General features: G+C 34.4%; 1 protein-coding gene across 9 annotated transcripts in view; it reads left to right on the plus strand.

Annotated features, from left to right (window-relative positions):
- AGTPBP1 (ATP/GTP binding carboxypeptidase 1) overlaps positions 1 to 25337 on the plus strand; it is a 174858-nt gene that overhangs the window by 63487 nt on the left and 86034 nt on the right. For all 9 annotated transcript variants that reach the window (XM_057548960.1, XM_057548966.1, XM_057548962.1 and 6 more), the window contains 5 exons: positions 1650 to 1687; positions 4511 to 4719; positions 6286 to 6463; positions 17975 to 18072; positions 22832 to 22948. In XM_057548960.1, coding sequence (XP_057404943.1) covers positions 1650 to 1687; positions 4511 to 4719; positions 6286 to 6463; positions 17975 to 18072; positions 22832 to 22948 — 640 coding nt within the window. The remainder of the gene's footprint in view (positions 1 to 1649; positions 1688 to 4510; positions 4720 to 6285; positions 6464 to 17974; positions 18073 to 22831; positions 22949 to 25337) is intronic.

Here is a 25337-nt window from a genome sequence, read left to right on the forward strand (position 1 = left end):
TGCTGAATGAAGTCTTCTTTTCTTTTTTCCCCAAAATTGCCATTGTACTTAGAAGATCCATTTAGTTCTGATTTTGACCAATTTAAAAGTCATCCTTATTCTGATAGTTTTACAGTTTTAAGTGCATTTTATTGCATAGTTATAAGATTATGAAAAGTTTCTTACTGATGATTCAGTGCTGTGAAAATTCTGTTATAATTTTATAGTTTTCATTTACTTTTAACTTGCCATTACCAAAACTGCACATTGTTTTGAGAAAGTTACATGCAGGAGTTTATATTTTTTAGAGCATATACTGTTGTTTTTATTTTACAAATGTTATCATAAATAAATGTTTATATGGGTGCTTTATTTGTGTCAATAAACCAAAATGTAACTGTTAACAACTTGCTCTAGAGGGTAGCAGTAATGAGCATTTATTATAAATGAGCACTTAGTCTGTACCTAGTTCTGGATTATTGTTTCAGGTTTTATTTTGAACCAATATCCATCTTAAATCAGTATCCGTTTTAAATCTTCTAAGTCATCTTAGAAGTCATCATCTGGTCATGCTACGTGTACCACTAATGTGTATGCAGCTTTATTAACTTTATTACCTTGTTTTCAGTTTTAATTTCTTGAGTAGTTTTTCCATAGATGTGTACATTTTATTACATTATCTAGATTGTAAAATTATCTGTGAAAGAGATAACTTTGTTTTCTAATTTTATACCCGTGAAGAACCTGCTACTGTGGGTATCTAGTAGGCATTCAACAAATGCTTAGTGATGAGTGAAATGCTTAAATTTGACAGTGTACAGATTTTTATGCAACTTAATTATCCTTGTTGAAATCTTACTAAGAGGTACTGGCTTATATTTTTAAAGTTCCTGAAAGTTCCATTTCTTCAATAACTCATTTTTAAAAAAATATTTGAATTACAGTTTTTCCACAGTGATGTTATATATATTTTTAAAGCTGATTAATGGCCACTGATTTCACTGTGTGTAACTGCACATTTATATTCAAAGAATATATAAGTCCTCTAATGGGCGGTGAGAAATTTTGAGATGTTAATTAGGTCATTATTCTCTTTGGTGCCGTATGGCTGAAAAATGTTAAGGGTTCATACTTCCTCTCCCCAAACCTCCTAGTTCCAAAATATTTTACATTTGTTATCACATTAAATGTTAGGATTATTGCTTGATAGAGCTAAAATACTTTGAAGTCAGATAGCTATGAATATCTATAGAATTTTGTAGTCGCAAACGTTGTGTTAAAACTTGTTTTTGTTTTAATTTTTTTGTGAATCAGAATCTATGATTCTTAGTATTATTCCTTTGTGAACTCTGTCCCAGTCAGACACAGGTACAATGATTCCATTCACCTAACCTCCGATAACGAAGACTTTTAGACATTGTTAATTTTCTTCTTTTTCTTTCTTAAACATTTTTTTTTTGGTGCTCTTTTGTTGATATTTCAATCTTCCTCATATCCAATTTTAACCTGAAGGAAGTGAGGCATGTAGAGAAATGCCATATGTAATTGATTATAACAGGAATGACATTTGGAGTAGATACTAATAACTTATCTGAAAAGATTGTATGAATTTACTATTGTAGATTAATTTTACTAGTTTTGTTGTTGTTTGTGTTTTCTCATGTTGACAGGGTTGCTTTAGACACTCTTGCTGCATTGCTAAAATCAAGTAAGTTTTTAAATACTAGAAATACTAGATACTATTTTCTGAGTATTCTATCTACTATGTTAAAGAAACTGGAAATGTAGATTTAGTTTATGTTTATAAAGCTTGTTCATAATAATGTCAAAGTTGATTTTATCTTTTAGTACAGTTGATTGATATACATCATAACTAAGATCATTTATGTTTATTGAGCTCTAATTTATCAGTACATTTATATAATTTATTCAAGTATATTGACTTCCTTTTTCTAAGTTACTTTTATAAACATAAAGCCTTGTTAGTAGGGGAAAGTAATATGTAAATATTATATAGTATCATTTTGAAAAAGTGATGCTAACATGGCCTTGAGTACATCTACCATGAAGAGTATCTTTGACAACTACTGTCTCTGTATAACATATGATTTTCAGTTAGGACCTCTTTATTAGAAGTATTATTTCTACCATAAAATTCAAATTTATAACATTAAAAATGACTTAATGTAAATTTACACTTTGCTAAATGCATTTACAGACTAAAGCACAATTTTTTTAATCTTCAAAATTGAAGTTTTGGAGGAAATGTGTCTTAACACAATATGGTGTTTTTGGAGAGTAACCATCTGCATTATGTGCTTTTTTTCTCTCCATGATACTCAGTGTCTGTATTTTAAATATTAATTTTTGTTAGCACTCCCATTCCCCCATTCCATTGGTTGATTAAATTAACATCTTATTTAACCACAATAACATTTAGTCCTAAAGATCTATGTTGATGGCTTTCAATGTTATTTTTCCCCAAAACTGTCTATTGAGGGTGGGACCAACTTGCCCTTAAGTTTGATGAGAAGAACAGTAGCAAATGATTAATAGATTGAGAATCTGATATTTGGTAATGATTTATTAAATTTAAAGAATCACCTTAGGTATTAGTATTATGTACTAGAGTGCATAAAATTCAGTTAACAGTTTTATCCTTGAAATGAAATGTGTGTTATTCAATTAGATTAGCTATGTAGCTTTGTTTTCATATATGATATGATAAACTTTAGACCAAGATTAGAATACTTGGATTAATTTCAAAGATATTTGTAGCCTTGCTTTGATGTACCCTCCCTGCCTTTGTGGTTCAAATTGTTTAAAGATTAATTTTTAAATTAATGTAGACATATTTTTTTGATTTAGAGTAGATTAAAATAGCCATTAAAACTAAACTCTTATTAAAGCTTACTAATTTTCAGAATCACTGATGACAGAGTCACTAATTTGAAGTCAGTAAAAACTAAAACTCTAAGTTTCAAGTATTTTTAGATATCAGTTAACCTTAAAATGACTGAAATGCTGATATCTTCAGTTTTAAATAATAAGCTTCCTTTTACACCCTCCCTTCTTCTCCTTCAAAGGAGGATGGTGGGCAAACATATCTGTTTGCTCCATCAGGTAAAAAAGTAACTGACAAGTAAATGCTCCTGGATTGCAGATAGCTCTGTTCACTTCTCTTAAGAGTCACTCAGCACCTGTGTTTGAGTTATGCACAAGTTTTTTATTTGATCTTCAATAAAGAATTTAAATATTTCTCATAAGTACCATTTAGGCTTTTGGGAATTCCAGTGGAATCTGGAATTACATTTGTAGCTCTTCCAGACACAACAGAGGTATTAAACCTTTTACATAAGAAAGTGCCCCGCTCCTGCCCCTGTGAGTTTCTTCCAGCTCTCAAATATCAGAACATAATTTCTAAGAGGGCATTAATAAGTTTGTTGATCTCGGTGTCTTTATGTTTTAGGTGGGTATTAGCACATTTAAAACTGTAGTAACTCTTTCAGGCAACTAAAAGCAGCACAGCCTTACTGTTGCATTATCTTAGTGTCCATGCCATGAGCCAGGTGGTCATTTTATACGTAAACGTAGATGAGGAAGAGATTGGTATTTCTTTCTAATTAAACAACCTCAGATGGGTTGGTATTCCACATTATCTTGCACTCTTATCATTGGCCCACCCATGTGGTGCTGGGTGGCTCAGGATGTTGCTAAGATATGATTCCCTTGCTCTCATCTTAGTGAAATGCACCCTTCTGGTTAAAAATCTTAAATATTAACATTAAAAAAATGAAGTACATCAAATTTATGGATTTATTTCTGTTAATTTTACCCCAATAAAATTGACTGTTTACAAAAAAAATTTTTGATGTAGTTTTTTTCATATATTAAAAAATTAATGACAATAAAGCACTATCTTCTAATCATATAATGCTTCTTACATTTCACTTACTAAAAAGTTGTTTAAGTATTTTTCACTTAGCTTTGTTGTAGCATGGATATTTATATAATTGTGGGGGTAATTAAAATTTAAAATAATTTCAATAGAAACACATAAAATTTGTAGTAGGAGCTACAATCCAATGGAGTTTATTTCACACAAAGATTGTAATAGAAGTTGCAATAATGATAATGGCTTTTAACAAAATCATAGTCACAGCTAGTGAGTTAAAGGCTTATGTATTCCTTTTGGTGTAATGAAAGTCAGTATATTCATAAGTTTTAAAATATATGAAAGTTTTGTTAGTATTAACATTTAAAAATATACAACCTTAATTGTGTTAAAGATATTTTGATATTTATTAACCACAAAACAATATATGGGCAGGTTTCTGGAAAATCACCTGGAACTTGTCATATTTATTTTGTTAGCTAATAAATATTTAAATATGTGGTTGCCATTTTTTTTTGGAAAAAAAGTATTGTAAGACTTCATTACAGTATTGTGGTTATGTTTTTAATTTGATTTATTCTACCAGTGTCTCTTATTATTTAAAAAATATTCTTTCTCAATTTTCTTTTGTTAAAGAAACAAATGCCAGGAGAGCTGTAGACAGAGGATATGTCCAAGTCCTTTTAACAATTTATGTAGATTGGCACCGCCATGATAATCGGCATAGAAACATGCTCATTCGAAAAGGAATTTTACAGAGTTTAAAAAGTGTTACAAGCATCAAGTTGGGAAGAAAAGCATTTATTGATGCCAATGGGATGAAAATTCTTTATAACACTTCGCAAGTGAGTTTTTAATTTTCTTCCTATTATTATGATTATCTATTAATGATAGGATTTGGTTCTTAAGAATGCTTAGTATTTCTAAAAATACTCAAAAAGTATGATAAATATATTAAAAAAATCCGAAAGCCAAAAGGCACAATCGTTTCTCAAATGTGACATCAGACTGAGTTCGAGCAAGTGCTCAGTGCATATCTCTGCAATATGAGGTTTTTCCCCCATACGTAAAAGGAAGATGTATATAAATCTCTCCACTGGGCAGGAAGGGATTCCATATAGCCACGTTTTCTAAGGTGTGCAGTTGGCTGTACTCAGTTTTGTATGTTCCCCTCATAAGTATTCATGAATCCTTTATGGCTGGTCAGGCAGATATGCTGTTTGTGAGTGTTCTCAGTGTCTTTCCTCTGGAGAGAATATTTTTAAATAGTGCAGGTACAAAAGTGAAAACTGGCGTTAGGAATCCTGGTTCTGCCAGCCATCTTACGCATAAACCTTCTCAACAATATCTTTAGCAAGATTCTAGCATCTGTAGAAGACTGTCAGTTATGGAGAGTGGGGATATTGGAAAGAAACCTTTTATTTTTACAAGGCTATAATTATTAGAACAAAATCTGTCTTGAAAATTCCAACCAGTCATCTTGGTTGTGCCCTCTTGGTCTAACGCACAACAAATAATCTTTTTCTGTGTGAGAGTAGTTAAGAACACGTATTTTATGTTAACTCTTAGCTTTTTCTTTTCTAGATCAATCACATGCACTTATTTTTACTATTACTAATATAGACAGTGATGGATATTTAATATATGAGGAAGAATTGGTTGACTTTGTTTATGCCACCTCACATTTATGAGCCTTAGTTTTTCATCTGTTTTGACAGGTCAGGTGTGAAGATTTCTATTGAAAATTTCACAGGTTATCAAAGTGCCATCTAAAGCCATCTAAATGTCAATTGTCAATAATAATAACAGTGTTATATGAAATAGTTTCAAATTCCCTGTTCACTAGTCCTTCTCAAGATTAGATACCAGGATAGCAAATTAAACTCTTACAACTTAAAATTGTGATATTCAGGCTATTCTTTTATAAGTTGAACAGCTAACTTATTAGGGGTGCTATTGCATGATAACTGATAGAATTTTGAGAAAGGCTCAGCCAAATGCACATTCCTTTTTATTTTCTACACCTTTCTTAATTTCTTAATCTTTCTTCTTTTTTTCTTCTTCCCTTAAATTTTCATTTTTATTTTATACCCTAGGCTTGCTAAATGCTCCCTGAGTCACTCATAGATATTACTTAGTGCTTTGGTGACTTCTGAAACCAAAGATGGTACTGATTTCTGCTTAGTTAAGATATTTAAGGAACATTACTGCTAAATTTGCCATATGAGGTTCTTACTTACAAAGAGATATTTCTGATTAGTCAAAGCTGTTTTATAATTATGTTAAAAATATTGGTTTTTGTGATATTTGCCTTTTGAAATTATTAATATATTACTTTCTGAAGTCATGTAAAATTGTTTCACTTATTCACCAAAGGCACATTATCTTTTTTTTCTTTTCTTATAAAACAGGAATGTTTGGCAGTCAGGACCCTTGATCCTCTTGTCAACACCTCCAGTCTGATAATGAGGAAGTGTTTCCCTAAAAATCGCCTGCCACTCCCAACGATTAAAAGTTCTTTCCATTTCCAGTTACCAGTTATTCCTGTGACTGGACCTGTGGCCCAGCTCTACAGTTTACCCCCTGAAGGTAGGACCACATGCTTCTTGCTGACTTTCAGTGGTTATTGGAATTGTGTGACTTTATCTATTTTTGCTTTTGTTCATCTCCCTAGCAAAAGAAGGCTTTAATGAACATGATAAACTTTCATATTATTTTTTAGTTAATAAATATTTCTTCAAATATAAGAAATTGAGGTTGAGTAATTAAGGGAAGGAATGTGGGGTGTGCTACATATGTGGAAATGTGAATTGTGAAAAACTTAAAACACCACACAAGAACAGTATTTGATAGTTTATATAAATTTTCAAAATCTAAGAATGTAAACATTAACTGTTTAGGTAATTATATTTGAGCTTATATTTGTAGCTTTTTAATGAACTTCATTTTTTAAAGTTAAAGATGTCTAATCATCAGACATGTTATGGTTTATGTTTAACAAAACTTGAACAGTTACTTACCTGATAGAAAATATGAAATGATCATAAATTGGCTTTTTGTCATTTTTGGTGCAATATTGTATACATAGCAAAGGAAGTAAGGGTTTCCACTTCTTAATGTGGGCAAAAAGCAGAATTTTTTTTTTTTTTAAATTTTATTTATTTATTTATTTATGGCTGTGTTGGGTCTTAGTTTCTCTGCGAGGGCTTTCTCTAGTTGAGGCAAGCGGGGGCCACTCTTCATCGCAGTGCGCGGGCCTCTCATTATCGCGGCCTCTCTTGTTGTGGAGCACAGGCTCCAGACGCGCAGGCTCAGTAGTTGTGGCTCACGGGCTCAGTTGCTCCGCGGCATGTGGGATCTTCCCAGACCAGGGCTCGAACCCGTGTCCCCTGCATTGGCAGGCAGATTCTCAACCACTGCGCCACCAGGGAAGCCCAAAGCAGAATTTTTTTGATAAGACATAGCAAAATTAAAAAGAGAAAGTAGTCTAGGCTATTAATAGAATTTCTAAAGTATTTTCTTGTTAGGTGATCACTTTTTTAAAAAAATAAGAGGTTTTTAATTATATTTAAAAGCAACTCTTTGAAGTAAGTGATTTAAGAAAATTTTCAAGTAATTATAATTAGTTTATTATCCTTGATATAGACTTACCTATGGTATATATCACAGAGTTCACTGTTATGATTTCATTTCTAAAGTATTTAGTTATTAAAGTAGAAGTTTAGTCTACACAAAATATCAAAATGGATTATTCAGAAACTTCCTTTAAAAGGTTTAAAAGTCTAAGTCTGGGGCTTGATTAAACATAGCTAAGTGAAAACAGTGATGTAATTGCTTCTTCTCATTTCATTTAAAATTGCCAACAGACTTCAAAAATAGGGGAAAAATCTGTACTGAATCTGAAAACTAGATAAAAGGAGCATTCCCATGGAATAAACATAGGGTGTGCAACAAACATGTTGGAGAAAAGAATAGATTAAGGAAGAGTGTCAACTCTATTCACCCTTCTATGAAATGCAGTATCTCTGGCTCCAGGTTGAGGGCCACTAGTACCTAATTTGGAGGGACAATCAAGGAGCTGTTGGAATTTCTTTCTCTCTCTCAATGTAGGATTATGGAGGTTTAAGTGGTGGTCTAACTGGTAGAAAGCTTGTGAGACTTCGCTATATGTGGCAGGTAGTAACACTGGGAGAGAGATAGGATATACCCCAGAGTGTTCTTTGTTCAGTGTCCAGAATAATCACATGGATAGAGAAAACTGACTTATAGTGCAGGGAATATATCAAACATGGGGGAAAAAAAGACAGAGATAATATTTTTCTGAGGGCTCCTTTTCTGCATCATTTCAGACTGATGGATCACTGAACTAGAAATGGAGACTTTAATTGACTAAGAAGGCTTCATGAATAAGATGTGAGAGCAGGGTTCTAATAGCAATTGCATAGACACAAAGAAAACACCCTGCTCTCCATCATTTTCTCACATACCAGGCTTCATTACATTTATCACAATTTTCATTAGTTTTTACCATCCTCAGTTAGACTGTAAATTCCACGAAGCTAGGACTGTTGTTTTTACCTTCATTTTATCCTCAGCATGCGTTAGATTGCATGAGTTGTAATAAATGTGCATTTAACATTTGTTAATGGGTGAATTGAGCTGGCCTCCAGACTTATTCTCTTAAACATTTAATGCCAAAAGATAGTGAAGCAGACTCTGGAGATTCGAAGGAAAAGAGTTCTGACTCAAGATTTCTGAACCCTTATTAGAAGCCACCCGTATGTGAAGGTGACATATTCTTAGATATGCAAGGGTACAGAAGCATATTGCCCAGGAACCCTTCTGAAGTAATTATATGAAATAATACTTCAGCCAGGCCAGTGATGAATTAAGTCAAGAATGCAGAAGACATGGTAGTAGAGTAATTGTATTTAACATTACAAATTGTTGATTATGTAATACTAAATAGTTGCTCTACTATTATTTTGAAATATATCAACTAATTTTTGGTGAAAGATACATAATATACGGCTATAGTAAACTGGGTCTTTTGCAATTTATATTCATAGATTTCTTAAATTATAATATTATTGTATTTCTAAGATGGTAATTATAGAAATAGTGGCCCAAATATGTGTTTCAAAATGTAAAAGTAACATCTAGAGCAGAGATCCTTAGACTAGAATCTACTGAACCATGGGAATTCATGGATGGACCTCAGAGACTAAGAACCCTTTGAAATTCTGTATAAAATAATGTATATTCCTTCTTGGAAAAAATTCTTGAAGAGGTCCATCCATCACTGCTATAGAAAAGTAAGAAAATTTCCAAGATGCACAAAATCCGGAGAATGCTGAATACAAGACAAGAACAAGCAAATCAGTTTCAGTAATAAGATATCTAAAAGGATAAAATACTCCCATTAAAAAAAAAAGAGACTCTCAGGTTGGGTTAAAAACAAAATCTAAATAGCTGATACATCCTAGAAACTCTTAAAACAGCAAGACTGAAAGCTTAAAATAAACAGATTGGCAACTGTGTATCTGTTTTTCTCAGCTCAAGAAAGGTGAGGAAGACATTATTACTACCCCACAAAATATAGATACAGAACAAAAGGTTTAAAGCAAGATATCAAAGATGATTTTATACAAGCTAGATAATAACAAGTGTGCCAAGCACTAGAACAAAGGTAGATAAAGCTATAATTATTTGGATAATATGGAGAAATTGATAGAAACACAGCATTAGTGGGTGATTTTAATATACCTCTAAGTTCTTGGCAAGTTAAATAGAGGAGATCCAGTCAATCTAAGTGGATGCTAAAGATAGCTCCTGTTAATACATTTGAAAATATGATTGAGATGGACAATATTTTAGGGAAATATAAATAACTAAAATTGACTTAAATAGTAGAAAACCCGCAACTGAATATGAAATCAAGTTGCCTTCAGTGAAGACACCAAACAATGATGACTTTATAGATTAGTTCTCTAAACTTTCAAGAAATTTTCCTATGCTTTATTTTCCAGAGCATAGAAAAAAAGAAAAGTTTAGAAGCTAGTATGTTGCTGAAATCAAAACCTGGTAAGAATAACCTGAAACAACTTACAGATCATTGTCACTCATGAAAATAAATACAAAAATCTAAAATACTAGCAAATTGAATTGAGCGGCATTTTCAGATATAGGACACTTTGACAAAGTAAGGATTATTAAGACTTTAATTAAAATTTATCAGTAGGTCAAAGCAAGAAAACCAGTGATTATCTTAATAAATGCAGTGAAGAGTTTTGATAAAAATCATTATTAGTTTCAGATAAAATTTCTTAAGGAATATTTTCCATGCTAGCTGAGTATTATCTAACTCAAATCAGCAACCAACATTACAAATAGTTATGAAGTGTTAGAGGAAGCCTTTCTCAACCATTATTAGTTAACATTGTTTTGAAAACTCTGGCCAAATCAATAAGACAGGGAAAGGAAAGGTATTAATCATTAAAAGAGTGAGATAAAGTTATATCAGTGTCTGCAGAGGATGTTATTGCTCATGTGGAAAATCCAAGCAAATCAATTATAAAATGTATCTTAAACCAGATGAAAGTTCAGTGAAGTCCTGTTTACAAGATAGATGAATAAAATTCACTAATTTTCCTTCATATGCACACGCGTGCGCGTGTGTGTATGTATATGTATGTATCAACAAAAAACAGTAACAGAAAACACAAAGGGAAAGATCACATTTATAGGAGCAATAGGACGAACAAAATAAACCCCTTGGAATATACTTTCCAAAACCTTATGGAAAGTGCTGACTTGTACCTTTTAATTGTTATATCATACAGATATAGTATAATTTATCTAACTAGTTTCCTATTGATAGCCATTTAAGTTTTTTCCTATGTTTTTGTCTTTACTATAAATGAGCCAAGGACATTTTGAAAACTAACAACAAGGATGATTTATATTCCCTGATTTTAATTGTGAGATTAAGTTATAATAATTGATATTTATTGGTGATGGTACAAGAATAGATCATTGGAATAGAAAAGAAGGTCTCAGACACCCTAAGCTATATAACATTTCACATCTGGCATATGAAACCAAAGGAAAATACCTATAAAGGAAGATACTTGACAGGTTTGCCTAAAAATTAAAAACATATTTTCTCTTTGATACTGAACTGCATTTTCCCTTCTCCCTATCCAAGGAGTTCTCTTTCTTGTTTGCAATAGGCTTTTCTGAATTCAGTGCCTTCTTTTTTCCTAACAGTTCTTTTTCCAAATGTCAGTTTTTCCTATGTTTATCCACGACTAACTGGCATTAGTACATTGACATAAATAGACCCAGTTACTCTATGCAATATAAATACTTACTTTGTGTGGTCTATTTCCAAAAGAATTTAGAGCAATTTGGTAACTCTGTCTGTTAGGATAGACTGAGCTGCTGTTACTCAGTGACCCAGTACAGTACCACAGTCCCTCAAGCAACAATAGTAATAACAGACGTTTTTATAACACATACTCTCTCTTTTTTTAAAATAAATTTATTTATTTATTTATTGGCTGTGCTGGGTCTTTGTTGCTGTGTGCGGGCTACTCCTTGTTGTGGTGTATGGGCTTCTCATTGTGGTGGCTTCTCTTATTGCGGAGCATGGGCTCTAGGCGCATGGCCTCAGTAGTTGTGGCGCACGGGCTTAGTTGCCCCATGGCATGTGGGATCTTCCCGGACCAGGGATTGAAGCCATGTCCCCTGCATTGGCAGGCGGATTCTTAACCACTGCACCACCAGGGAAGTCCCATATAACACATACTCTTTGCCTGGCACGTTATATATATTAACTCCTTTAAGTCTCCCAAGAACAGTATGTGTGGGTATCTCCATTTTATAGGTGAGGAAACTGAGACACAAATAACTTATGTAACTTGCTCAAGGTCAAGTAATTAGTAACTCAAGGAGCCAGGATTTGAATTAGGTATTCTGTCTCCAGAGCCCATTTGCTACACTGCCATGAGATAGATATTTTTTTTTTTTCTCTCACATACCCATCCAGAAGATGGGCAGGTGATCCTGGACAGTAGGCCTCTGTCCACCAGGTCATCAAAGGAAAAAGATTCTTTTTGTTTTCATCATCTCCTATGGTGGTTTCCTCATGTGCATGTGGAAAATGGTAATGGAAGAAAATGGACAGGGCAATTTTCTTTTTAAAGGATGTGACCTGGAGTTTGTATTTACAACTTTGCCTCACATACTATTGGTCAAAAATTAGTCATATGGCTGTAACTACTGTGAGGGAGGCTGGAATCTATAACATCTAGCTAAAACTCAGAGGTTCTGTTACTGAAATGAAGGAGAGGAGAACAGATACTTGGGTGGGAGGAATTTATAATCTTTGCTATAAAAAATCACATTGGAAATGGAAGTATAAAATGGAAGTTTAAAGAAGGTTACACCAGCAAGATGGAGGGGTAGGAGGTCCCAACACTTGTCTCCCCTGCAAATGCAGCAAAAACAATAAATAACCAACTACAAACTGATGAAAATATCTCAGGGATAGCTCTGAACTTCAATGAAGACGCATCAGAAACCATGCAGAACTCAAAACCTGAGGATGGCCACATAGAAAAGTACAGGAAGCATTTTATCTCCATCACCCCATCCCCCAGTCCAGAGCAGCTTGGTACCAGAGGGTTCCCCTCAGTAGAATTTTACCCCATGGAGAAAAGGACAGCAGAAGAATCCCAGTGAGCCTTGCTGCTGTGGATGTTTATAGCCTTTGTTTCCGAGGCCTCCCAAGTCTTCACCAAAGTTGATTTCAGCTGACGGAGCTGCCTGGAGTCCTGCCTCTTGCATTTGTTCCTTGGGGATGGAGCTGTTGCTGTGGGCTCATATAGCTGCTGCATCTCCCCTCAGCTGGACTCACTACAGTGAGCCCCAGAGCTCCAGACCTCATTTTCATGAGAGATCTGCACATTCTCGCACCTTAGACACCAATGCCACTGCCACAGCAAGTGCACCAGTGCCCAAGGACCCAGGCATTGTGGTAGTTCCACATGCACCTGATTGTAGGACCCTGTCTGGCTCTGTTACTGCTGTGAGATCCAGCATACCAGGTCAGGTGCCAAGGGGGATCCCCTTAGCTAGAACTTCCTCGTATAGGCAGAAAAGAGGAGTACAAGAAGACCCTAGCAGCCTTTGCCCCTGAGGATCCCAGTAGCCCTAGCCACCACTGCTACCTGAGGACCTCCATAGTATAGGCCACAGAAGACCCCTACAGTCAGTGCTGATGTTGACCTCAACTGACGGAGCTGCATAAAGACGCCACCACTGTGCCTTCCCAGGAAGCAAAGATGCTGCATGCTACCCAGCTGGTGCTCTTGCAGTCACCTTCAGGTGAAAGTCTTTCCCTACCCAAGCCAGTCCAAAAAGGCTGGAAGAGTTGACTGCATCCTCAGATGTGCAGACATCAATACAAAACCTTCAGAAACCTGGAAAAGCAAGGAAACATGACACTGCCAAAGGAACACAGTAACTCTTCAGTAACTGAACTTAAAGAAATGGAGATCTGTGAGTTATCTGAAAAAGAATTCAAAATAAAGAAGCTCAGATACTTCAAGAGAAGACAGAAGCAATTCAGTGAACTTAAGAAAACAATACATGAACAAAATGAGAAGTTCAACAAAGAGAAAGAAATCGTAAAAAGAACCAAATTCTGGACCTGAAGAATACAATGAATAATGCAATAGAGAACTTCAGTATCAGGCTCAATCAAGCAAAAGAAAGAATCTGTGAACTTGACGACAGATCTCGTGATATTATAAGGTCAGAGGAGAAAAAGAAATCAGAAAGAAAAAGAGTGAAGAAGGCCTATGTGAATAGTGGAACACGATTAAGTGAAACAACATCTGTGTAATGGGAGTCTCAGAAGAAGAAGAAGAGAGAAAGGGACAGAAAACTTATTTAAAGACATAATGGCTGAAAACTTACCAAATCTGGTGAAGGTATGGCTATGTAGGTGCACAAGCTCAAAGATCTGCAAATAGATTCATCCCTAAGAGATCTTCACCAAGACATTTTCATCAGGCTCTTAAGGCAAAGGGAGGATTTTGAAAGCAACTAGAGAAATAACTTGTTACCTACGTGGTAATCCTGATAAGCCTATTAGTAGATTTCTTGGCAGAAGCCTTGCAGGCCAGGAGAGAGTGGGATGATATATTCAAATTGCTTGAAGAGAAAAACTGTCAATCAAAAACACTTTACCCGGGACTTCCCTGGTGGTGCAGTGGTTAAGAATCTGCCTGCTAATGCGGGGGACATGGGTTCAAGCCCTGGTCTGGGAAGATCCCACATGCCACGGAGCAACTAAGCCCATGAGCCACAGCTACTGAGCCCATGTGCCACAACTACTGAAGCCCGTACACCTAGAGCCCATGCTCTGCAACAAGAGAAGCCACCGCAATGAGAAGCCCGCACACTGCAATGAAGAGTAGCCCCTGCCTGCTGCAACTAGAGAAAGCCCACGCACAGCAATGAAGACCCAACACAGCCAAAAATAAATAAATAAATTAAAAAAAACTTTACCCATCAAAGTTGTCCTTCAGAAATGAAAGAGAGATAAAGAGTTCAGCAGAAAAACAAAAGCTGAATGCCCACTCTCACCATTTTTACTCAGCATAGTACTAGATATCCTAATTATAGCAATTAGGCTAGAAAAAAGAAAGAAAATACATCCAAGTCAGAAAGGAAGAAATGAAATCATCTGTTTGCAGATGACATTATCTTATATATAGAAAACTGTAACATCTCCACCAAAAAACTGTTAGAACTAATAAATGAATTCAGTAAAGGTACAGGACACAAAGTTAATATACAAATCATCAGTTGCATTTCTACATGCTAATAATGAACTATCTGAAAGAGAAATTAAGAAAGCAGTCCCATTTACAATAGCATCAAAAACAATAAAGTACTTACGAATAAGTTTTACCAAGGAATTGAAAGACCTGTACACTGATCAATAAGACGTTGTTAAAAGTTATTGAAGAAGACACACAAAAAAATTGAAAGATATCCTGTATTCTTGAATTGGAAGAATTAATATGAAAATGTTCATGCTGACCAAAGTGATCTTCAGAATCAATGCAATCCCTATCAAAATTCCAGTGTCATTTTTCACAGAAATACAAAAACTGTCCTAAAATTTGCATGGAACCACAAAAGACCCCAGATAGCCAAAGCAATCTTGAGAAAGAAGGATAAAGCTGGAGGCATCACACTTCCTGATTTCAAGCTATTATGAAGCTATGGTAATCAAAATAGTATGGTACTCAAATAAAGCAGGGCACATAGACCAGTGGAACAGATTAGAGAGCCCAGTCATAAACCCAAACATATTATGGTCAACTGGTTTTTGATAAGGGTGCCAAGAACACACAATGGGGAAAGGACAGTCTCTAATAAATGGTATTGGGAAAACTAGGTATCCACATGCAAAAGAATGAAACTGGACCCCTGTCTTACACCATTCACAAAAATTGACTCGAAATGGATAAAAGACTTTATATATAATGCCTGAAACTATAAAACTCCTAGAAGAAAACTTAAGGGAAAAGATCCTTGACATTGGTCTTAACAGTGATTTCACGGGTAAGATAACAAAAGCACAGTCAACAGAAGCTAAAATAAATGGGACTACAGCAAACTAAAAAGATTCTGCACAGCAAAGGAGACAATATATTGAAAAGGCAACCTACAGAATGGGAAAAGATAATTGCAAACCATATATCTAATAGGGGTTTAATATCAAAAAAATACAAAGAACTCACATAGCCGAATAGTACAAAAGAAGGTAGTCCAATTAAAAATGGGCAAAGGACTTGAATAGACATTTTCCCAAAGAATCGTGTACCAATGGCCAGTAGATAATGAAAAGGTGCCTTACATCAGTAATCATCAGAGAAATGCAAACCAAAACCACAAAGAGATATTACCTCACACTTCTTAAAATGGCTATTATCAAAAAGAAGAGAGAGCAAATAGCGAGGATTTGGAGAAAACAGAACCCTTATACACTGTTGGTGGGAATGTAACATGGTACAGCTAATATGGAAAGGGACATGGAGGTTCCTCAAAAAATTAAAAATAGAACTACCATACCAGCAAACCCATTCCTGGGTATATATCCAAAGGAATCAAAATCATTATCTTAAAGAGATATCTGTATACCCATGTTCATTCCAGCATTATTTACAATAGCCAACATTTGTAAACAACCTTAATGCCTTTCCATGAATGAATGGATAAAGGAAAAGTGATTCATAAATATGATGTACATATATCATATATATGAATATTATTCAGCCAGTTAAAAAAAGGAAATGCTACCATTTGCAACAACATGGATACATGGATGAATCTCGTGGGCATTTATGCTAAGTGAAATGTGCAAGGCAGAGGAAGACAAATACTGTATGGTATCACTTATATGTGGAATCGTTGAATTAAAAAAAAAAAAAACGATTTCATAGAAACAGAATAGAAAGTTGGATTCCAAGGGCTGGGAGAATGGTAAATGGGGTGATAAGGTCAAAGGGTATACATTTTCAGTTTTAAGAAGATTAAGTTCTGAGGATCTAATGTACAACATGGAGACTATAGTTAGTAATACGGCATTGTGTATTGAGTTTCTGAGAGTAAATCTTAAGCATTCTCACCACATGCACACGCACACACACATACACAAAGTGTTAACAGTGTTAACCATATGAGGTGATGGACGTATTAATTATCTTCATCTTGATAATCATTTTACCATGATTTACCATTTTACCATATGTCATCACATTTTACACTTTCAATATATACAGTTATATTGTCAATTATTCCTCAATAGAGTCACAAAATAAAAACAAAGTTTAGAAAAATGTCCTTTAAAAATATTCTCTACTTTGTTTTAATGCACTCATTTGCTTACATGAGTACTCTCAGAGTACTCCTTTACTCTTCTTTTCTTGTATCCTCCACCTCTATGGTCCTCATGTCCTTTTGCATTCTATTTCCTGGGTTTTTCTCTAATGCATATTCATTCTTCATCCCCATTACTGCTGTATTGGTCCAGACAGTTACTGTCTTTTCCTCTGTTAATTGGTCCCCCTCCATATATATGCTCCCTTTCTCATACCTGCCAGAGTGATCTTTTGAAAAATGTAAGTTAAATCACTCTCCTCTTTAAAATCCCCAGTCCTTATCATCCATGGGGTGAAAATCTAAACTAATTGGCCCATCATACCCTTCATTTTCTCATTCTTATTTGCTTCTCGCAGTACTTTCTCAAGCATACAAGTTAAGTCACAATGAACTTATTTTCCAAAGATATAATTTAAATTCTTTATTTTCGCATTATCATTTCTTCTTCTTAAAAGCCACACTCACACACTCTTATGTTCACCCAGAAAGCTGCTATATTTTTCTCCAAGATACTGCTTAATTATTACCTGTTTTGTGAAGTGATCACTAATAACCTTGGCCCCAGGCAGCTTGCATTTATTATTCCATTCCCATGGCATTTTTAAGTATACACCTTCATTAGTGTATACCTTTTGTATTATAATTATTTTTTGCTCTTTCTCTCTTTAACTTCATAAGCTCCCTGAGGCAGGGACTATATTTACACATCTTTTAAAAAATTCCCAGCACACAACACAGTGCATGGTACATGGCAGTCAGTGAAAGAAATAAATGGGGAGTGAATTGTAAACGGATGAAAAGAGTTATTGAAATTTATCATAAACAGGAAGCGAGGTGTTTCATTCAGGCTGTTGCAACATAAGACATTATTAATTTTTTAGAACTTGAAAACATTAGTAAAAAAGCTCATACATTTTTAGAGTGCTTTTCCAAATTTTGAAGTACTTTCACTTCATCTCATAGGTTTTTCAACACCTGGAACAACCTTAGAGACATTTTTTTATAAGGAAATTTCATTTACTTTTCCATTGGTGATTGAAATACCAGTGTTATATATATATATAACATTCTACTTTTGGATGTGCATGTTATAGAATGCTTACCTCTGACCTACTTATAGCACATTTTGTATCACAGTGGATGACGTAGTAGACGAAAGTGATGACAACGATGATATTGATTTAGAAGCTGAAAATGAAACCGAAAATGAAGATGACCTAGATAAAAATTTTAAGGTTGGTATAAATTTCTGTGTTTAGTCAACTTTATAAATTGTATTCACAGGTGTAGAACAAAGATTGGGTAGATATGTATAGCTAACAGTAGATTAATTTGTTTTGTCCACATCTTTTTATCATGGATGACTATGGACACTAAGCTACTGAAAGGAAAATAATTTTGCTTTGAATACATTAGTCTGAAAAGGGCCTTAAAATAAGTTATTTTCTCTCTCTCTGACAAGGAAGATTTTATCTAACCTTTCTGACTTAGATTTTAAAGTCTAAGGAAATCTAAGGTTGAAGGAAAGTGTTTTTTGAGACTCTTAGGTGGCAACCCGTTTTGCTTTGTTAAGTGGTAGAGGGGGCCATTTTAGTATCTGCAGAAAAACATCTTAACTCCTTTATTTTTCAACTGTTTAGCTTAATGCCTTTTGGGGCACAGGGGGTTCATTTGAGTCTTGTCTGCTTGGGCCTTTTTGTCTTGAAATGCTACATCAAAATTGGGGTACACTGAGTATTTGACTGTCCGGAGATAGAATCTAAGGTACTGGAAGGAGATTTCTATCTTAATAGCAGATGTAGAACCAGTTTTATTATCACCAGATGTGATCACCAAGGCAAGCTTTGGCGAAATTGTCATGGTAGCCAGTCTAGACAATGTGATGGCATGCATCCTGGCTTCAAGAAGCTACAAAGACGAAAAACAGTGCAGGCTCTGGTGTTCAAGGCAAAAAATCTGGGGTGACTGTGTTGGTGGTCTGGACTTGATATGGTGAAAGAACTGGTAGGATCCAAGTTAGAAGAGTTTATATTCTGCATGTAAAGTGTTCCTTAGATAACAGGAGGTATATTAAAATCAACTGTTTGGATTCTTTGGGAAGTGAGTGTTTAGAGATAGTAAAATTTCCTAGATTAATATTAAGTTTATAATTTAAAGTTTTGTATTTCGATGGAAACCTTTCTTTTATGTATGTTTCTGTGTGTATTAAAAACAAAGTATGTTGAGTGTAATTTATTCTTCATGGCTCAGGGTCCTCATTAAAAATATCTGTTGTGACCACTACAGATGTAAAGATGGAGATTGGCAGGGAAATAGAACTCAATAGGAATTTATAACAGTGATTCTAATTTTTCTGCTTGGAAATTGTCAGTGTGTATGCATGAATACATATTTAAAATTTTTTAAAAAATCATATGGGGTTAAGTTCCATATATTATGTATCATGGTAATTTACCCCTAAATGCATTAGTGTATATTTCCTCTAAGGACAGTGATATAGTAATCTCTGTGTCCTAGGGGGAATTGGTTCCAGGACCCACCTCAGATACCAAAATCTACAGATGCTCAAGTTCCTTATATGAAATGACATAGTATTTGCGTGTAACCTATACACATCCTCCCATATACTTTGTCATCTCTAGATTACTTATAATACCTAATACGATGTAAATGCTATGTAAATAGTTGTAAGTACAAAGTAAACGCTGTGTATATAGTTGCTGGCATGCCGCAAATTCATGTTTTACTTGTTGGAGTTTTGTTTTTTTAATATTTTCAATCCATGGTTGGTTGAATCTGAGGAATGGATACGGAGGACTGACTGTATTCTGTTACATAACCACAATACAGTTACCAACTTAATACATTTATAGTGATATATCATTTTTCTCTAATCTACCATCCGCATTCCATTTTGTCAGCTGATCTAATAATCCCCTTTAAAAGATTTTTTTTTCTTTCTCCAGTATAGGATCTAGCATCAGGTATTGCATTTAATTGTCATTTCTATTGTCTCCTTTAATTTAGAACATTTCCACAGATTTCTTTGTCTTTTTTGACAGTCACATCTATAAAATATACAGTTATTGGCAGCATTATTCACTGGGGTATTCGAGATTGCTCACATTTTCCCCATTTTACCTTAACACAGCAGTTATAATAATAAGAAAAAATAATAGATTGAATTTATTGAACAGTTAATCCTGTGCTAGTCCGTGCGCTTTACATCTACAGGTGTACCTCGTTTTATTGCACTTGCCTTTATTGAGCTTAGCAGATACTGCGTTTTTAACAAATTGAAGGAGGTTTGTGGCAACCCTGTGTGGAGCAAGTCTGTAGGTGCCATTTTTCCAACAGCATTTGCTCACTTCATGTCTCTGTGTCACATTTTGGTAATTCTCACAATATTTCAAACTTTTTCATTATTAATATATTTGTTATGGTGATCTGTGGTCAGTGATCTTTGATGTTACTGTTGTAATTGTTTAACAATGAAGTATTTTTTAATTAAGGTATTTACATTGTTTTTTTAGACATAATGTATTGAACACTTAATAGACCACAGTATAGTATAAACATAACTTTTGTACGTATTGGGAAACCAAAAATTCGCTTTATTGCGACATTCGCTTTATTGTGGTGGCCTGGAACTGAAGCTGAGATATTTCCGAGGTATGCCTGTAGTAACCATTAGATCCTGATAGTAATCCTATAAGGTGTGTGGTATTATTACCTCTGCTTTACAGGGCTGATAATTAGAAACCAGAGGTACAGAAAGGTTATTGGTGTAGCTGATAAGAGGTGGGACCAAGATGCAGAATAAAGCAGCCCCGTGTGAATGTTTGCTTTCTTTACCACTCTGCTCTGCTAAATATTACTTTTTTTCAAGGGCTACAGAATTGTTGGCTCTTTGACACTGCTGAGCTGTGTTATCTTATTTTTCTTCTTTACCACTGTCTGCTTCTTACTCATGTTGTCTGTTACATTTGGACTTTCCTTAGTTTTTCCTTTTTATCTAAATCACATCACTTTTTTCATGCTTTAGGTGAACCTGCTACATTGTAGTGGGTATAATATCTGTGTTCTAATGTGACTGTAGTCATAGAGACTGTTTTTTCCTCACCATAGTGATTCAATTCTCTTTGCCCCAGATTTTTCAGAGTTTGGAGCATTTATAGAAACCTGGAGGTTCTGTTGTAGAAGAGTCGTCTCCAGATTGCCAGGACTTGTCAGTATATAAGCTTCAATGCATTCTTTTTTTTTTCTCCTTAATTTTAGAAGAACTTTAAGGAGTAGTAGGAGGTTTATTTCTTCTGAGTGTGTCAGGAGCTCTTTATCTTTTTTTTTTCCCCCGAACCAAAACACAAAATTTCTTGCTATTGACCTCTCAAAGTATAGTTTTCTTTCCTCACTGTGCCTGTTTTACAGGAAAATTTTTTTTTAATTTTTAAAATAGCTACTTTGTAAAGCTATATCTTCATAAAATAGTAATGAATATTGAACTACTAGTATGTTTAGAGAAAGGAATACCTTTTAAAAATTTTTTATTATTTTGAAAGTATTACCTACTTTAATAGATGCTAATCAAGAAAGTTACATTTTTTTGGTTCATCAGTGCATAATTTAAGGACATATGAAATTATATATTCATGTAATAATAATTACACAATTATGATACAGTAATTAATATGATACTCTTTAAATAAAACCAGTCTTTATTATTTATGGCAATGGGGAAAATCTTTTTATTGGTTAAAGAAATAATAGCTAAATTCCTGAAAATGAAATATGAGAAATATATAGTATATTGTTCTTTTTTAAATTATGTGTTAATATGACAATATATAAAAATAATCAGGTACATGTATATAAAGCATTTTAAGGATTGACACATAGTAGAATGAATTTAAGTCTGAAAAATAAGTACTTTACTCTGACAGTAAGATAAATGTAAAATTGAAGATGAATACCAATTGAAAATTAGTAAGTGGTCTTATTATCTCTCTTTAGCCATCAGTGAAGGTAATGATGGATTTGTATCTGTGTAAGGCCAGAGTTGTTGAGGGTCCTAGAAAATAGCTTGGATAGTAGGTAACTCACACTTGTCTTTCCATCATGATGTACATTAGCTCTGTGTACACACGCAGATCAAATTGATCCTGGATACACACCGTATTCCTCCGAGGTCATATTTCTTTACATTTACCCTCTTTTTTTTCCCAAAGGGACATGGAAATCATTTTTGGCTGTTGTTCCACTCCTCATTGTTTTTTTTCCCTGAAAAACAGAGTGAATGGTGGTAATGAGCTTTTCTAAGGGTGCGTGATAACCATTAGTCGCTCTTGAGGCAATGCATTATATTGACTAACAGTGTATTCTTTGAAATCACTGATTAGTGATTTCATATGCTGGCTCCTCTCTTTGCAAGCCACTTAACCTCTCTGTACCTCAGTTTCCTCTTTAATTAAATGGAGGTCATGATACTATCTGCTTCATAGTATTCTTATGCAGATTAAATTAGATCATTATGTAAAATCCTTAGCATAGTCCCTCACATATTTTCATTGCTCTATAAAAGTTAGTTATTTTGCTTATCACCACCACCATCATATACTTACGTTTTTCAGTTTAGTTTTCTTAAGTTTTACTGCCCTTTAATCTGAGCAAAACTATGGCAGTTGGGGAGATTGGGGGGGGAACATAGTTTAGTATCGATCTTGATGTTAGTTTTTCTATCTTGAGGAGCACAAATACCATGCTATGTTAGAATAATCTTTGATAAAAAGAAAACACAGCATAACAACCAAAATAACAATAACATAACAACCAAAAAATATAAGCAAATTTTAATTTACAATGAAATTAATACAACCTTTCTGCAGTGATTATTCTCTATGTACATGTAATTAACAATTTGGAAAGCTTTAAATCTGAAATGTATTTTGTAATTTTTCGTTTTTCTTAATTGGTGACATACCATTTTTATTATTTCAGAATGATGATATTGAAACGGATATTAACAAACTAAAACCCCAGCAAGAACCAGGACGAACAATAGAAGAACTTAAAATGTATGAACACCTTTTCCCTGAGCTTGTTGATGATTTTCAGGTATACAGAAAATTCAGCATCTTAACTAATTTTAAGAAAAAGTTATTTTTTTCTTAGACCTATAATCACTGTTTTCACTTCTAAAAAATTAAAGTATTGTTGCTTTTCTGAGTGACATTGGACAATTATTTCAGCATTCTGAGCTACAAATTGCTGTCGGTAAAATGAGGGGACTAGGCCATTTAATTTTTGGACTAGCTTTTAAATTTTTTAATCATTTTTGTTTATCAAGTTAATTGACATAGTTTTTTATTCTTTTTAAAAATAATCTTTAAAATGGCATTTCAGAATCTTATGTTAAAGCCTTATTTTTATCAGTTGCTTTCAGCTGAGGGGAGATGAGAGCTGAGAAAATGCTTAATTAAAAATATAGTCTATGCTCGTTGAATTGTTTTTCCTGATAGTCACCATATAAGCATGGAAGGTTGGGGAAAGAGGACAACTGGAAGTCTTTGAATCTAAGTTGCTTCATAAGGACAGTGACTTCTTGTTAACATTTCTTACCCTCATTTATTTACTAGAATATAGTATTCAGCTTGGATTGCACAGCAAGTAAAGCTGATTGAATTGATGGCTAGTAGTAAATATAGTTTCTTACGCTCACTCTGCCACTCACTTGTGGTGGGTTCTTGAGTAAGTCCCTGAAACTGCCCAGAATCTTAAACTGTAAAATAAAGGGTTTGAACTGATCATCTTAGATTTATTTAGCTCTTGCTGCAAAACCCCCCTCCCTCCCCCTCTTCCCCTGCCACCCCCACCAAGTTTCACACACTTAACTCCTGGTTGCTCAAAGAAAAAAAACTTAAATGTGAAGCTATATGTGAGAAATAAAAACAGAGAAATACTTGTAGCTAATGTTTACATTTCACAGTTCTAATTATTCAGGTTTCTCTTTGGGAACTAATGAGCTTTTGGATGCGATAGAAGAAGCAGCAAGTTGCTCCCTCTCCCCCTCCCCCAGTGTCTTGGTACTGCCCGTAGATTTGGGGTATGTTGGAAGGTACGTTGAAATCAGGGGTAGTAGAAAGAGGGCAGGGATGAAGGAGAGGTTATTTGTCAAAGAAAAAGAAGAAGACAAGAAGAGGCATTTGGGAAAGGATACAGGGTGATTTTCTTTCATGCCACCTACAGGAAGTATCTGGCTGCTCTTTTCACACTTTTGTGCCCAACTAAGAACCACTTTAAAATAAAACCCCAGAGATAACAAATACTGCCAATTTAAAGCAGAAAAAATATATTGTGGAAGGGGTTTGGGGAAGGAATTGATTATTCTGTAAAGAAATGACCTATTTTCTTCTCTATTTGTATACATATAAGAATTATATGAGTAAAAACTATAGGAGTTTTGATGTGGGAATAGAGATGACTAGTTTTTTTAATAGGTGTTAAGGTCAGGATTTTGATTCTCATTATTTCACAAGCCAGTTCTTTCTTGTAGACTATGTTGATGAGTACTTGTACGTTTGCCTATTAGTTCAACAACCAGAATAGGCCACCTGTGATGGTTTCCTGCTTGGCACCTTTGAAGAGCTGGCCAACTTGTCCTTTAGTTTGGCTGCTCCTAGAACAGACTCGTACTTTTGGCCTGACTTGGTGTGACCAGGGTCAGATGTTAAAGACAGGTGTGTCTGAGTGTTAAGAGCTCTGAGGATTCTTCCCAAGTGAGTTACCCCTTTTTATTGTGTTTTGTTGTGTTTAAGCAAAAAAAGTTACTTCCAGTATTTCAGATAGTGCATATTTATTAATGCCATATTTTTAAAGCTTAAAGAACAATAGTAGTTAGGTCTATGTATGTAGTATATGTTGCGGGAAATAGCACATTTTCTTCTGTGTACGTAATTGGAAAATCATTCTAAAGTAATTGTGTTGGCACTCTTTCTCATTTTTCAGTTTCAGAGGAATGCACTGTTCAAACACTTTAGTCTCTAATTTTTTAAGTGTGTGTTGGAACTATGTATAGGCAGCAATATTTAAGTGATGTATTTTTGAGAATTAAAAATAATTGGTTGGTTCTAAATGGAAAGTGTTTGAATTTTTTTCATCTATCATTGTATCAAATGATACAATGATATGAGATGGCAGATCATGAGATATTAAACAGAAATGGAATTAATTTTGATTATGACTTTTTCCACTTGGATTTACATGTCACTTTCAACATTAACCACTGAAGCTTAAAATTGCTTGATGTGTTTGTTTTTACCTGAACACCACCCACTTTGTTTCCAGATGTGTTAAAGCTACTATTCAGTGGCCTGACGGAGGCAGAATGAGTGCATTTGAAGTCCACATAAAGAATTATTAAAGTAGTTAGCAACAGACTTTTTTGAGGGGACCGTACGCATGCTTTTAAAGCTATGATTATTTATTTGTAGTGACAAGTATAGTT

Source organism: Balaenoptera acutorostrata, chromosome 6 (genome assembly GCF_949987535.1).
Source record: "Balaenoptera acutorostrata chromosome 6, mBalAcu1.1, whole genome shotgun sequence".
In the NCBI taxonomy this organism is placed as follows: Eukaryota; Metazoa; Chordata; class Mammalia; order Artiodactyla; family Balaenopteridae; genus Balaenoptera; species Balaenoptera acutorostrata.